The 13657-nt window shown below is 43.9% G+C and overlaps 1 protein-coding gene across 1 annotated transcript in view; it reads left to right on the forward strand.

Annotated features, from left to right (window-relative positions):
- Nucleotides 1–13657, forward strand: part of LOC111980328 (autism susceptibility gene 2 protein-like) — a 614157-nt gene that overhangs the window by 555658 nt on the left and 44842 nt on the right. Inside the window, 1 exon segment of the mRNA XM_024011054.2 lies at nt 8599–8647. Within this exon segment, the coding sequence (XP_023866822.2) occupies nt 8599–8647 (49 nt within the window).

Consider the following 13657-nt stretch of genomic DNA (forward strand, 5'->3'; position numbering starts at 1 on the left):
CCTATCAGCTAAAAACAAGAAGAAGCAGCTCCAGTGGGCACTCGATCATCAATACTGGACAATCGAGGAGTGGAAAAACATTGTCTGGCAGAGTCAGGATTTGGCGTAAGCAGCATGAGTCCATGGACCCATCCTGCCTGGTGTCAACGGTACAGGCCGGTGGCGGTGGTGTACTGGTGTAGGTAATGTTTTCCTGGCACACGTTAGGTCCCTTGATACCAATTGAGCCACGATTGAACGCCATGCCCCGAATAATTCAGGCTGTTCTGGAGGCAATGGGGGGTACGACCCCCTACTAGATGGGTGTACCTAATAACCTGGCCACTGAGTGTATATGAGTGTGTGTATACATGTACAAATGTAGAGTGGTACTCAATGTTGGTCTGCTTGATGGGGAGGGAGGGATTGACTGGCCTGAAATGACCTGCGGCATGGCAGCCGACTCTCTGTGGCATATCTAGAATTTTGACAAAAGGGCCTCCCTCCCGTTCCCGTTTCTACTCCGACTGGGAAAAAGGCAAAAAAAATGCATTAAGGATGTAACCCAAGCGTTTGAGGAGGGAAGGTTAGCCTAAACCAATTTCCTTGTCCTGGTTTGTTTTGAAAGCAGAGTCCCTGGGAAGGGGACAGAGAACTGATGGCTCGAGGGCCAGGCAGTAAAGTGGCTCTGCTCATGCTAACAGACCAGTGCTTATATACTGCTATGTCAACTCTCAGTGATTATTGACCTCCTAGATGGAGATAAGGTCTAACATTATCCATCACCATTCGCCTAGTGGTCCAACCGACGACCCGGCCTGGTTCCTGAAAGCAGACTGGGAGAGATAACAGACCAGATTACACCAGTTGCTCTATAGGCTTTTTACTTTATAGGTCGAACACCAGGAAAAAATACTTTACGCTTCACTTAGTGACATATGATGTGAGTTTCATATCTCTTAGCTCAAGGAAACATATTACCGTAGAGGAAAAACGATGTGCTACTTTTCAATTCCCGTTGTCCTAGTAGGCTATATCAGACAGATGCTTCCCTCCCTCTGTCTTGTGTCTGCCTTAATATTCAAAAACTACCAATCCCTCTTGTGTGATAAAGGCAGGTTTAAATCAGTGTGAAAGATGTGTGAAATATGGCTCATCTTTTTGCCGCGTGTGTGTGTGTCATCTCCCCATTAATACAGGCAATGAGTGACAGATGAATATATGTCTGGCTACATGTCTGAGGAATTGGGAAGAAAGGCAGTGTCGCTTTCAGAGCTGCTTGTTGTGAGGGGGCGAGATTAGAAGCAGTTGTCAATGGCAGCCTAGTGCAGACTCACTGAGATAAGGCTGGATGTAATGACTGTAAAAAGCATCCTCACCTCGCTTTCAAAAGGCACAGAAAAGAGACGGTAGATGATTTTAGATTTTGGTGTGTGTCTTGGTGTGTATTTGTGCATGTATTGATTGTAGGATGTTCCATGGCATATGGGGGTAGTCTACCTATTTTGCAGTCAGATCGAATATCAGGCCATGAATCTTATTGAGAATGGTGCAAATAATTCATGTATTTTAATAAGCATGTGCTTATTAAAACCTGTGTCCTTGCCACTTCTCTCCATACCCTCTGGCAATCCACACTGTCCATAGTAGCCTTCTATACTACCCATAGTAGACATCATGTCTACGAAATACATGTAGTGCCTTCAGAAAGTATTCACACCCCTTGACTTTTTCCACATTTTGTTACAGTGAGATTAAAATTGTTTGAATTGTTATTTTTTTGTCAAYGATCTACAAAAAATACTCTGGTATGTCAAAGTGGATGAAAAATTATAACATTTTGAAAAARAAAWKRAAAAAAAMMCCACTAATATATCTTGATTAGATTAGTATTCAACCCCCTGAGTCAATACATGTTAGAATCACCTTTGGCAGCGACTACAGCTGTGAGTCTTTCTGGGTAAGTCTCTAAGAGAAACATTCGCCCATTATTCTTTTCAAAATTCTTCAAGCTCTGTCAAATTGGTTGTTGATAATTGCTTCACAGCCATTTTCAGGTCTTTCCATAGATTTTCCAGCAGATTTAAGTCAAACTCTAACTCGGCCACTCAAGAACATTCCTGTCTTCTTGGTAAGCAACTCCAGTGTAGATTTGGCCTTGTGATTTAGGTTATTGTCCTGCTGAAAGGTGAATTCATCTCCCAGTGTTTGGTGGATACCGACTGAACCAGGTTTTCCTCTAGGATTTAGCCTATGTTTAGCTCCCCAGTCCTGAACAATTACAAGCATACACATAACATGATGCAGCCACCACTATGCTTGAAAATATGRAGAGTGGTACTCAGTMATGTGTTGTATTGGATTTGYCCCAAACATAACACTTTCTATTCAGGACAAAAAGTTAATTGATTTGACAMATTTTTGACAGTATTTTTTTAGAGCCTTGTTGCAATTAGGAAGCATGTTTTGGAATATTTTTATTCTGTACAATATTCCTTCTTTTCACTCTGTCAATCAGGTTAGTATTGTGGAGTAACTACAATGTTGTTGATCCATCCTCAGTTTTCAATCACAGCCATTAAACTGTATACCTCTGATTCTTCTCCCCGACGGATCTTCATCTTCACAGCCCGGCCATTGTTAACTGCTTGTTCCATGTCAACCTGCCTGGAACCTCTCTATATCTATATATCTATCTCAGGAGAAAGCTGCTATTCTCCTCAGAACATTTCTACAATTTCAACAAGACACGTTTCCTATTGCCTCACCTCATCCTCCTCATCCACCCCGGGAAGTCTTGAGCCCTATATAAGAGCTTTTAACGTATTTCACCCATTACACTTGTCGGTAATATTTTAAATGAGGGGAGGTTTTTCCCGTAATGGCAGGAAGGTTCATGAAAAAGAGAGCCGGTCTCCTGTGATTGCAATCTAGGGGAAAAAAATGTTCCTGTAAAATGAAACCGCCATTGCGGAGGGTGGAAAAATGATCTTCTGGATGCTTTGAAGCGAAGGATCACGGCCCCAAAAAAATTGAATTAAAGATTAAACATTTTTAGCGGAGAGAAAGGGCTGATGGTGTATAGACAGAATTTACAGGCACAGACACCAATTACTGGCATACATAACATAACTCCAGACGTTATATTTGATCTCCAGTCTCTGGCAACGGCATCAAGTGCTTTTCCATAGAAAAGTGCCACTTTATATTATTTTCTTGGCTGCGGCATTACAGCATGCACAGCTTTTTTCTCATTTCTGTTCTTCTCAGTCAGCGTTTCATTTCAATTAAAAAGGAATGTGCAGTGAGAGATCCGGATGTAGATTGTCTGGTGGTTGAGCTGTAATCACAGACCTGAAGTTTCTCTTAAATTTGATAATGAGGCCTCCCTAGTGGTGCAGTGGTCTAAGGCTCTACCACTAGAGATTCTGGGTTCGAGTCCAGGCTCTGTCGCAGCCGGCCGCGACCAGGAGACCCATGGGGCGGCGCACAATTGGCCCAGCGTCGTCCGGATTAGGGGAGAGTTTGGCCGGCAGGGATGTCCTTGTCCCATCGCGCACTAGCGACCCCTGTGGCGGGCCGAGCGCGGTGCATGCTGACACGGTCGCCATGTGTACGGTGTTTCCTCTGACACATTGGTGCGGCTGGCTAAGTGGGCATTGTGTGAAGAAGCAGTGCGGCTTGGTTGGGTTGTGTTTCAGAGGAYGCAAGGCTCTCGACCTTCACCTCTCCTGAGTCCGTACGGGAGTTGCAGTGATGAGACAAGACTGTAACTATGAATTGGATACCACAAATTTGTGGAGAAAAAGGGGTAATAACAAAAATAAATAAATACATTTGATAATGACAGTTAAGGACAATAAATACTGATTCGTTGATGGCTTCTGTTCCTAAACCGGTGCAACAACAGGCAGCCATGTTTGTTTGTTGCATAAAGTGGTATAAATATTCAGTGCATCATACACACTTTTGTTTTACCAACTAAACAGCACGATGCCATGTAGTTACTTGGAATGTCTTGCAATTGCTATGTAATAACATGTAACCCAGTACTATAACTAATTTGAAACATAATTTGTCCAGTTGTTTTTAGCATTTGGAATAAGCTAAACTGCATGCTATTTACTCATTGTTGCATACTATAAAGCATTCCAGGTAACTACCTCATGAAGCTGGTTGAGAGAAAGCCAAGAGTGTGCAAAGTTGTCATCAAGGCAAAGGGTGGCTACTTTGAATAATTTAAAATCTAAAATATATTTACAAGTTTTTTGGTTACTACATGATTTCATGTGTTATTTCATTTTATTTGTATTATACAATGTAGAAAATAGCAAAAATAAAGAAAAACCCTTGAATGAGTAGATGTGTCCAAACATTAAACTGGTACTGTATATAAATTAAATCAAATAGCCTAATACACACACCAAAACTGTTCAAATGTTCAAATCAAAAGGCACGTGGCCAGTCCGTGCATCGCAAATTCAGAACCGCTGAACAGCAACATAATACACGAAAGCACTGATCATTGGGATCAAGATCAGAGTGACTGCTAAGGCATGATCCATAAATTAAATAATTAAATAGGTATCCTAGCCTACAATCCATATGTTTAAATTAAAAGGCCTGATTAACATGACATCAATAACTCAGCCACATCCCAAGTCCCCGATGCCAACACATTCAGAAATCAAAAGATGGTTTAGTAATTAGGTTAAAAGTTCTGACGAAGGCCAAGAGAACAAGAAACACTTTAGTGAGAAAACAGAAATACGTGTAAAAAAAATACTAGTTTTGTTGTTTGGCTACCTGAACAGAACTAGGGCCTATCACTCGCAGCCGACCTCTTCCAATGCATCGTGGGAAMGTGTGCATCGAATTCTACTGGGTGAAGAGCAGAAATGAGAATAACATCCTGGCATTTAAACCATACTTGATTTTCAAGATGTTGCGTACTATTAAACATTCTATTTTCACATACTGAGAATGCGTCATGCTTGATTGCAGTTTCCCGCTATTCGTTGATTTTGGTAGTGCATCCCCATATATAATTGATCAGTTGTTGTCAAAGCCGAAATGAGTATGACATCCGGGCATTTAAAGTATACTCCATTTCCTAAATGTTGCATACTATTCAACTTTCTTTTTTCCTATACTCAAACAGCCTACTATTTAGGACGCAAGTATGGGTATTCGGACACGGACACTTTTATTTTTATTTTCCTTTTCTTCTTCCCAATATGGAAGCTGCTTGATGTTCAAAGCAGRCACTTGTCAACATGGCTTCATCATATATTAGACATGCACCCACTGACGATCAAAATGGGGCCCCTAACCCATTGCACACTTTATATTGGAGATCAAGGTGGGCCCCTAACCCAATGAACACTTTGTAATGGAGAGCTTGGTTCTTCGCGGGACCATTGTGTGATGAGGTTTAGCTCTCTGGGGCCTGGGGGCCCGGCAGTATGGCTTTGAATGGTGTCCTGGGGCCTCAGCCAGCCACGTCTCCCTGCTGATAGTCATCTATCTGGCCATGAGATCCAATGTCCTTGTATATAGAGCACTAGGAGCACAGGGTTATAACACTCGGCCATTCTTTCCCTCTTTCTGTCTGTGTCTGTCAGTCGCTATCTTTCTCTTTCTCCCACTCCTTCTTTCTCCAGCACATACAGTAGGGTAGAGGGATGGATTAGCACCCTGCAGCAATGAGTTAAGTCTGTTTTCTGCTCTGTGGGGGCTGGGGACTGTAGGGAGAGAGAAAGAGATCCCATCCTCCCTCCAATGTGACTCCATTGTTGATCCATTGACCTCCCAGACAGTGGGTTAATGCTGATTAGCCGAGGCTAGGACACGGGAACGTGCGATTAAAGGGATTTTCCAGGAACGTCCAGCATTAGTTGAAGATTGCAGGATTGTTTTGGTCTGGAGTGTCCATGGTCCGCCAGATTAGTGAGATGGTTCAGATAAGACGAGGGGTGCTTTCTCTCACTCTCTCTTTCGCCTTCCAAGCAAATAGTCCCATCAGAAATTAGCTTAATAATAGGGAGAATGCTAAAGCTGGTGATCCTCTTACAAATACAGATGGTTTGAACATGAAAAAATCACTTGTCAATGTCTGCGTTTGAGCCCTGGATCAGGTTTGATTAAGTGGGCACCATAGGTGAGCATGGATGGATCCCTGTCTATCACCATGGTTGGCCCAGTAGCTGGTGTGGGTATGTGACCTCCTCCAGGACAGTAGAGTGGTGGTTATTCCAACAGGAAGAGAACGGCTGTGAGCTCTGAGGAGGTGCACTGCTGCTTATAAAGAGTGTTTTGTTTTCCTCCCTCACGGTTGCAGCACCCTACTGGGAAATTCATTAGCCGCTGACATCATCTCACACTGTTGACAGTGAAAGAATATCATTCTAGTCTCAGGCCCTCCCCCTTCCCTCCCGCCACTTGCTTTCTCTCCCTCTCTCGTTCTGGAAATGCCAAGCAGTTTCTCTCAGCTCCAATTTACGCAAATACGCACGACTGTCCCGAGCAGCGCGCGGTCTTTGGAACAGTATTCGGACACTCCGAAGCAGAAAACACACGTGTGTTTGTGTTCGGGAGAGAAGTCGAACCCAAGTCAGGTTAGAATCAGGAAGTGGGAGGACCCGATCGTTGAGCGAGGATCGCTGAGGCAGCCGTTGGATGAATGGGAATTTGTCTGATGCTTGGAGCGGATGAGGAGAGGCTCTGTCGGCGACGGAACCGTCAGCAACCACAGGACATACGCTTTTACCAGCTGAACATATAATGAATGTGGAGTCCCCTTTTGGCTCAAGGTGATTCTAAGTGTGATTTTGTCTCCCTCTTTCGCAACAGAGGAAATTGGTCTGCGCTTTGTTGGATTTTTTTGCTCTGTAGGAGCGAGCTGTCGACTCTCTTGTGGTGTCTGTGGACGCAGCCTCTTTACGCGTCCAGATACACATTCTCCCAAGGATCCTGTCTATTCGAATCTCGGATATTTTCAATACAAGAATATTGCGAAATAGATTTGTATTCCACCCTGAATTGGAGACGAAACGCACTTAACGGGATTTAGCGACCCAGAGTTGTTGCTGATGCTTTTGCTGGCAAGACACGTCTTCCTTTGTCCGAGAGGAACGGTAGCTTTTTAAGCGCTTCTCGTCTCTCGTTGGAATTGTCTTGGAAAGGGCTTCTCTTTTCGCATGGCTGTCATCAATTAAACCGGAGTTGAATTCGCCGCCTGTTTGTGGATTACATTATTCGACGAGCAGAATGTAAAACGGGGCCGTATTTTCTAGACCACGAAAGTCATATATTTGACTTGTTATTTTCCTTCTTGCCAGTTTCGCCACATCAAAGGTATGCGCGTCGCGTTTCTTTATTCACGTAGTCTACCTTATTGTGAATTAGCTGTTTGGTTATTAGTTTATGTATATTAACGGCGAATTATGTGTATTATCAATAGGTTTTATTGAACAGAATAAAATGTGTAATATCTGTCTGGCTATTGCAGCATTTCGTTTTATAGGCTACTAATAAACATATTCATAATAACGCAAATGTGTAATATTCCTATGTGAAAAAGGCCGTTTTACCGTTATTATTTGAATGGTGTTTATCTGTATATTTGCTGTGTGCAAAAGGGAAATATCCGAACTGAATGTGCTTCAATCAAGTCTGTCTATTTCAATCTGCCGTCATACTCTTTGATATGCTACTCTCGTTTTAGTTTTTGGAATTACGAGATAAAATTATATTTCATGGAATGGCAAAACCTTTTTCTGCTTTCCATGCACCTACACATTTTAATTCGGATGAATAGATATACTGAAATGCCTATCTCTTACCATGGAGTGTACTGCACCCTAAGCAAATTAATATTTAAATGTTTCTGGCTTCAGCAGGGTCGTATCATGTGAGTATAGAAAATAATTGATAGGCTTTAGCCAATGTGATATATATGACATTTGTGCAATTGTCATACCGTTACTATTGGAGCCCGTGCCACTGTCCATTTGCAGAAAAGCTGTGGAGTCTTCATTTTCTGTGATAGTGTCTTCTGAATTGTTTTGAATTAGGCTCATTGTCAAATTCACTTCCCGCGACTAGTATCTAATATATAAACGAGCATCTTTCAATAGGCTACTGTCATCTGGTTTTATACTTCTCTGCGACAAAAAGTGAAAACGCTATGAAAGTGACATTTAAAACTAGTGGGTTCAATCTATTATTCCCTAGTAGACTCATCCATGGCACGCATACATTGGTAGGGATTGTAACAGGTCGGTCTTTCACCTTATTCGTGGGATTGAATTAGCCAATGCCTCTTCGACAGCACATTATCACCTAAAAACACTTTAATTGTCTAATACTGTGTACATGCTTAGCACTGAATGTTTGCACAATAACATAGCAATGTTAATGTACGCCCTGCCACACCGGGCTCGAGATGAAATGTGCTGTTATGTCATGGACCAACAGTGCCATCAAGTGGCCGTGATGTGCAGTGCGGAATGTTTTGCTCCGGTTAGATGGATGGTACATATGGCCTGTTGGGTCTTTGACTATGAAGCCCACATGTTTAAGAAGATGTGCTAATGATATCGTCYTTCTCTCACACAGGGCTCTGATGCCAGCTCAGAGAAATTCTTCAGCACTGCTGCAGTTAAAGGTATGAGTTCTTATGTGTTTTATGTTGCAATATTATATAATGGCAAAATTATTTTCATTTGACAGAATCATAATGTGTATTCGGTTTCATTGTTTATTATTATTAGGACATTGGCTCGTCATTGTAATTCTGCATTGGCTCAGTGTATGAGAGGCGAGAGAGGCATGCCTTTGCAGCCTATTTGTATATCAACCAGAACCAGAGCTTGGTAATGCATTTCAGGCAAAAAAGCTTCCATTTGCAGTGCAGCTCTGTGTAACACAGGTGTGAAATATCAATCTGTGTTCCTCACGTCTAGACGTGACTGAAAATCCATTAAGGTGGTCTATTAAATGGAATCGAATTGGATACAGTGTGATGAATGAGAAAATCCATATTAGTTACTCACTCAAATAAACACCATGCAGAGTTTTGATATGCCAAAATATATTTTACTAGACCTTTTAGTGGGAAATACATTGAAAATGAAATAATAAACACAAAAATCTATTTTGAAGCATAAATGAGAATTCTGGAAGAAAAAAACACAGAGTAATAATCATTGAGGTGTACATTTAACGTCCCATATCACAGAGCATTGAGAAGCAGTGTTAGTTAGTTAACGTGCCAGGAGGAGGGTTAGTGTTGTATTATATAGGAGCCAGAGGAGGAGGAACCAGGAAGTGCTAATTCAGTAGGAAAAATAGTCAGAAGGAGGACCTGGCATCTGTTTATGACCTCATTATCACGTCACTAATTTGCTGTTAAAAGCAGCCAGCCCCATTTTCTACGTCCAGATAATGTGTTGAATGGACATTCCTCTGTAATGGTGGGTTACTATAGGCTTTGATGGGGCGGAGGGGGGAGTGTTAGGGGAGAGGAGGGGCTGGAAAAACAGAGGTTATGACCCCTTCAGAGAGCAGGAGAAAGAGGTGCTGATTGGTGCAGATAGGTTGTTGTTTCCCTCCTCTCCCTCTTTCTTCCTGCACTGTGCTCTACGCAGAGTCCTAGGACCCCAAACACATTCCCACATTCTGGCCTTTGATTACCTCCAGGGCTTGATTTGYGGCGTCCATCGGGGGCTCAATGGCCATGCTTGACAGGGAGGCTTCCTTTTGAAGGCACCTCTCTGTGAGGAGATTTGGTTCCCTTGAAAGGACTAAGACCTCCTTTGTGCGTCTTAAATCAACACGGGCCGCCCTCTTTACCCCTCAGTGAAAGGGGGAAACAGTACACAAATGCACTCTCTCCCTCCCTGGTGGATAGTAGGCAGTCCACTCTCTTGGCCCCTATTTCCATTTAAATATAAGACCCTTTTCTTTCTTTTTAACATCCAAGTTCCCTCCTCCTCCGGCTCCACTCCTGCCAAATGCTAATTCCTATTGCAATCACAAAAGGCGAGTAAAAGAATCCAGGTGCAGGAGAACGGAGGCCATTGGTATTTTTATTGAGGGAAGTGTTGAGATAAAAGGAGTGGTGTGTTTTTTGTTCGATGGGATTACCACCACTACGATGCACCGACCGAGCGACCAACCGCCTCAGGACAAGAAACAACTCCAGGAAAAAGGGAAAAGCTTAGATGAACGTCAGTATTTGCCCCGAGGGCAGGTGCAAAAGGTCTCTGTTTGTTTTGTGCTTTGTGCTTTCTTGTTGGTACACATCAAATGCTTATTGTTCTTAATGTTCAACAGGGGCTTGGAGGGCCCAGCCACGGCACTGACAAACAAAGAGGTCAACTGATGGCAGCAGCAACAACACTTCTATAGACAGGAGGGAGTTAACCTCACTGCTGCTCTCTGTGGAGGAGCACATAGCTCTGCTTGGTGATATAAGCACCTCTAGACTAGTGAAACTATAAAGGAAAGACAACCAGTTGAAGCTTGATTGAATCAAATTGAACTAAAATTACAAGATTTCAGCCGAGGAGTAGAGCATATTATTTGAAAATAGGAATTCCATTTATTCTATGCATATAATGACGTAACACACATTGTTTTAATTACACTGTAAGTCTGGCTGGTACGATCATCAGGAGCTGTCTCATCAACAACAATCATATATACGTGTGACATTTCATAGAAATCCTAGATCGGAGAAACCTGTCAGAGCGTTGTGATTCGCCTGTTGATGCCTGACTCAGGTGTGACAGTATGGTCTGTAAGACTGTCAGGGGTGACGACAACCCTCAAAAAGAGACTACTTGCTGCTACATCCCTGGCCTGTTCTTACAGACCACCCTGTGGTGTTTCAAACCTCCAGACCAGATGCATAGTTCACCATTTCCCTCTATTGTACAGTGGGAGACCATGGGAGTGTGTCTCTCTGGTCTGATTACTGACTGATAGCTCTCAGAGGTGGTCAGTCTCATCTAATCAGCTTCTCAGCAGCCTCTACCTCCCAACAATGACTGCCCTGCCTGGCAGGCAGGCAGCACCACTCACAGTACAGTACAGCACAGTCCTAACAGCTAGCCAGTCACCTCACTGATTGCTTATTGCCTCTGACTGTGTCGTATTTGCAAAGAAATCCAACTCCTGACTGATTTCAGTGTTTTAGTTGTTGGATGTTGATTTGCTTCCAGCCTCGTGTCACCTTCCTCACGCCTCACCACTGATATCCACTCTGTGGAATTTTCGGTTGTGTTCGCTTCACACAGTCCCCCACTCTCTGATGCTCTTTCTCTCCTCCCCCACCCCAGTCTCTCTCTTCCTCCCTCACCCTAGTCTCTCTCTTCCTCCCTCACCCAGTCTCTTCTTCTCCTCACCCAGTCTCTCTCTTCCTCCTTCCTCCTCTCTCTCTCTGTCTGGGCTCAATTTTCCTAGGCGCAGCCTTTATTAAGGAGAATCATTACACGTTAGATCTAATTTACCGAGCTGTCAAGCGCCCGCAGGTGTCAGCCTGCCTGCAAGCCTCATTCATTTAGTCTCCTGCAGAAAATTAGAAAGACAAACCAGCCATATGCTGGGCAGTTGAAAGAGCTTGATGCAGTCTTAATGCTGTCTGGTTGGTTCTCCACCCTTACTGATGTTGAGGTCTATGTGATGGTGTCCAGGCCAGTAGTTGTGTGTGTGTTGTGTGTGTGTGTGTGTGTGGTGTGTGTGGTGTGTGTGTGGTGTGTGTTGTGTGTGTGTGTGTGTGTGTGTGTGTGGGTGTGCGTGTGCGTGTGTGATGTGCGTCTATGTGTGACTGGTGTGTGTGAGCTGTGCGTTGTGTGCGTGCTCGTGTCTGTGTGTGTGTGTGTGTGTGCGTCTATGTGTGCGTGTTGTACGTTATGTTAAATGTGTGTGTGGTCTATGTGAGACTGTGTGTGTGTGTTGTGTGTGGATTGTGTGTGTGTGAGACTGTGTGTGTTTGTGTGTGTGTGAGACTGTGTGTGGTGTGTGTGTCTTCAGGCTGTCTGTTGGTTTCCAACCCTTAACTGATGTTGAGGTCTTGTGACTGGTGTCCAGGCCTAGTTTAGCTGTGTGTGTGGTGTGCGTGTGCGTGTGTGTGTGTGGTGTGCGCTATGTGTGACTGTGTGTGTGAGACTGTGCTGTGTGTGCGTCTATGTGTAAACTGTGTGTGTGTGGTGTGTGTGTGCGTCTATGTGTTGCGTGTGTGTCGTCTATGTGTAACTGTGTGTGTGCGTCTATGTGAGACGTGTGTGTGTGTGTGTGTGTGTGGTGTGAGACTGTGTGTGTGTGTGAGACTGTGTGTGTTTGGTGTGTGTGTGGAACTGTGTGGGTGTGTGTGCGTCTATGTTGTGCTGTGTGTGTATGCGTCTATGTGTGATGTTTGTGTGTGTGTGTGTGTGTGTGGTGTGTGTGTGTGTGTGTGTGTGTGTGTGTGTGTGTGTGTGTGTGTGTGTGTGTGTGTGTGTGTGGTGTGTGTGTGTGTGTGTGTGTGTGTGGACGTGTTAACTATTTCTTGTGGGGACCAGAGTCCCTACAAGATAGTAAACGACAAAAAGTTGACCAGCTGGGACATTTTGTTAGTCCCCACAGGTAAATGCTATTTCTAGGGGGTTTAAGGGTTAAGGTTAGAATTAGTGTTAGGGTTAGAATTAAGTTAATTATTAGGTTGGAGCTAGGGTTAGTTGTAGGTTAGGGTTAGGAGCTAGGGTTAGGTTTAGGATTAGGATAAAGTTTATGTTTTTGGGTTGGGTTAGGGTTAAGGTTAGGGTTAGGGTTAGGGTAAGAGTACGGTTAGGATTAGGGTTAGGTTTAGGGTTAGGGTTAGGGAAATAGGATTTTGAATGGGACTGAATTGTATGTCCCACAAGGTTAGCTGTACAAGACTGTGTGTGTGTGTGTGTTGTGTGTGTGTGTGTGTGTGTGTGTGTGTGTGTGTGTTGTGTGTGTGTGTGTGTGTGTGTGTGTGTGTGTGTGGTGTGTGTGGTGTGTGTGAGAGTGTGTGTGTGTGTGTGTGTGGTGTGTGTGTGTGTGTGTGTGTGTGTGTGTGTGTGTGTGTGTGTGTGTGTGTGTGTGTGTGTGTGGTGTGTGTGTGTGTGTGTGTGTGGTGTGTGTGTGTGTGTGTGTGTGTGTGTGTGTGTGTTGTGTGTGTGTGTGAGAGAGACTGTGTGTGAGACTGTGTGTGTGGTGTGTGTGTGTGTGTGTGTGAGACAGTGTGTGTGGTGTGTGTGTGTGTGTGTGTGTGTGTGTGTGTGTGTGTGAGAGCGTGTGTGTGTGTGAGACTGTGGTGTGTGTGTGTGAGACTGTGTGTGTGTGTGTGAGATGTGGTGTGTGTGTGAGAGTGTGTGCGTGCGTGGGCTGCCCAGGAAAGGATTATAGTGTGTCAAAGCCTTGGCTGTAATAAGAGAACACATCAGGAGAAAAGCCTCTGTAGATAGATTTATCAAATGATTAAAGGTCCAGTCCCACGCGTGTAATCTCTCCTCAGCACTGTAACACTGACATTCTTTATGATGTTGTCAGGCCCCACAACACGGCCCAGCTCAGCCCTGAACGCAGTTATGTCATTGGAGACCACAGCCTAAACAGATTACAGCTGATTTGTTAGAGCAGGGCAAAGCCCCATGAGGTAATGATGTTT

This window comes from Salvelinus sp. IW2-2015, linkage group LG20, assembly GCF_002910315.2.
Source record: "Salvelinus sp. IW2-2015 linkage group LG20, ASM291031v2, whole genome shotgun sequence".
Lineage (NCBI taxonomy): Eukaryota > Metazoa > Chordata > Actinopteri > Salmoniformes > Salmonidae > Salvelinus > Salvelinus sp. IW2-2015.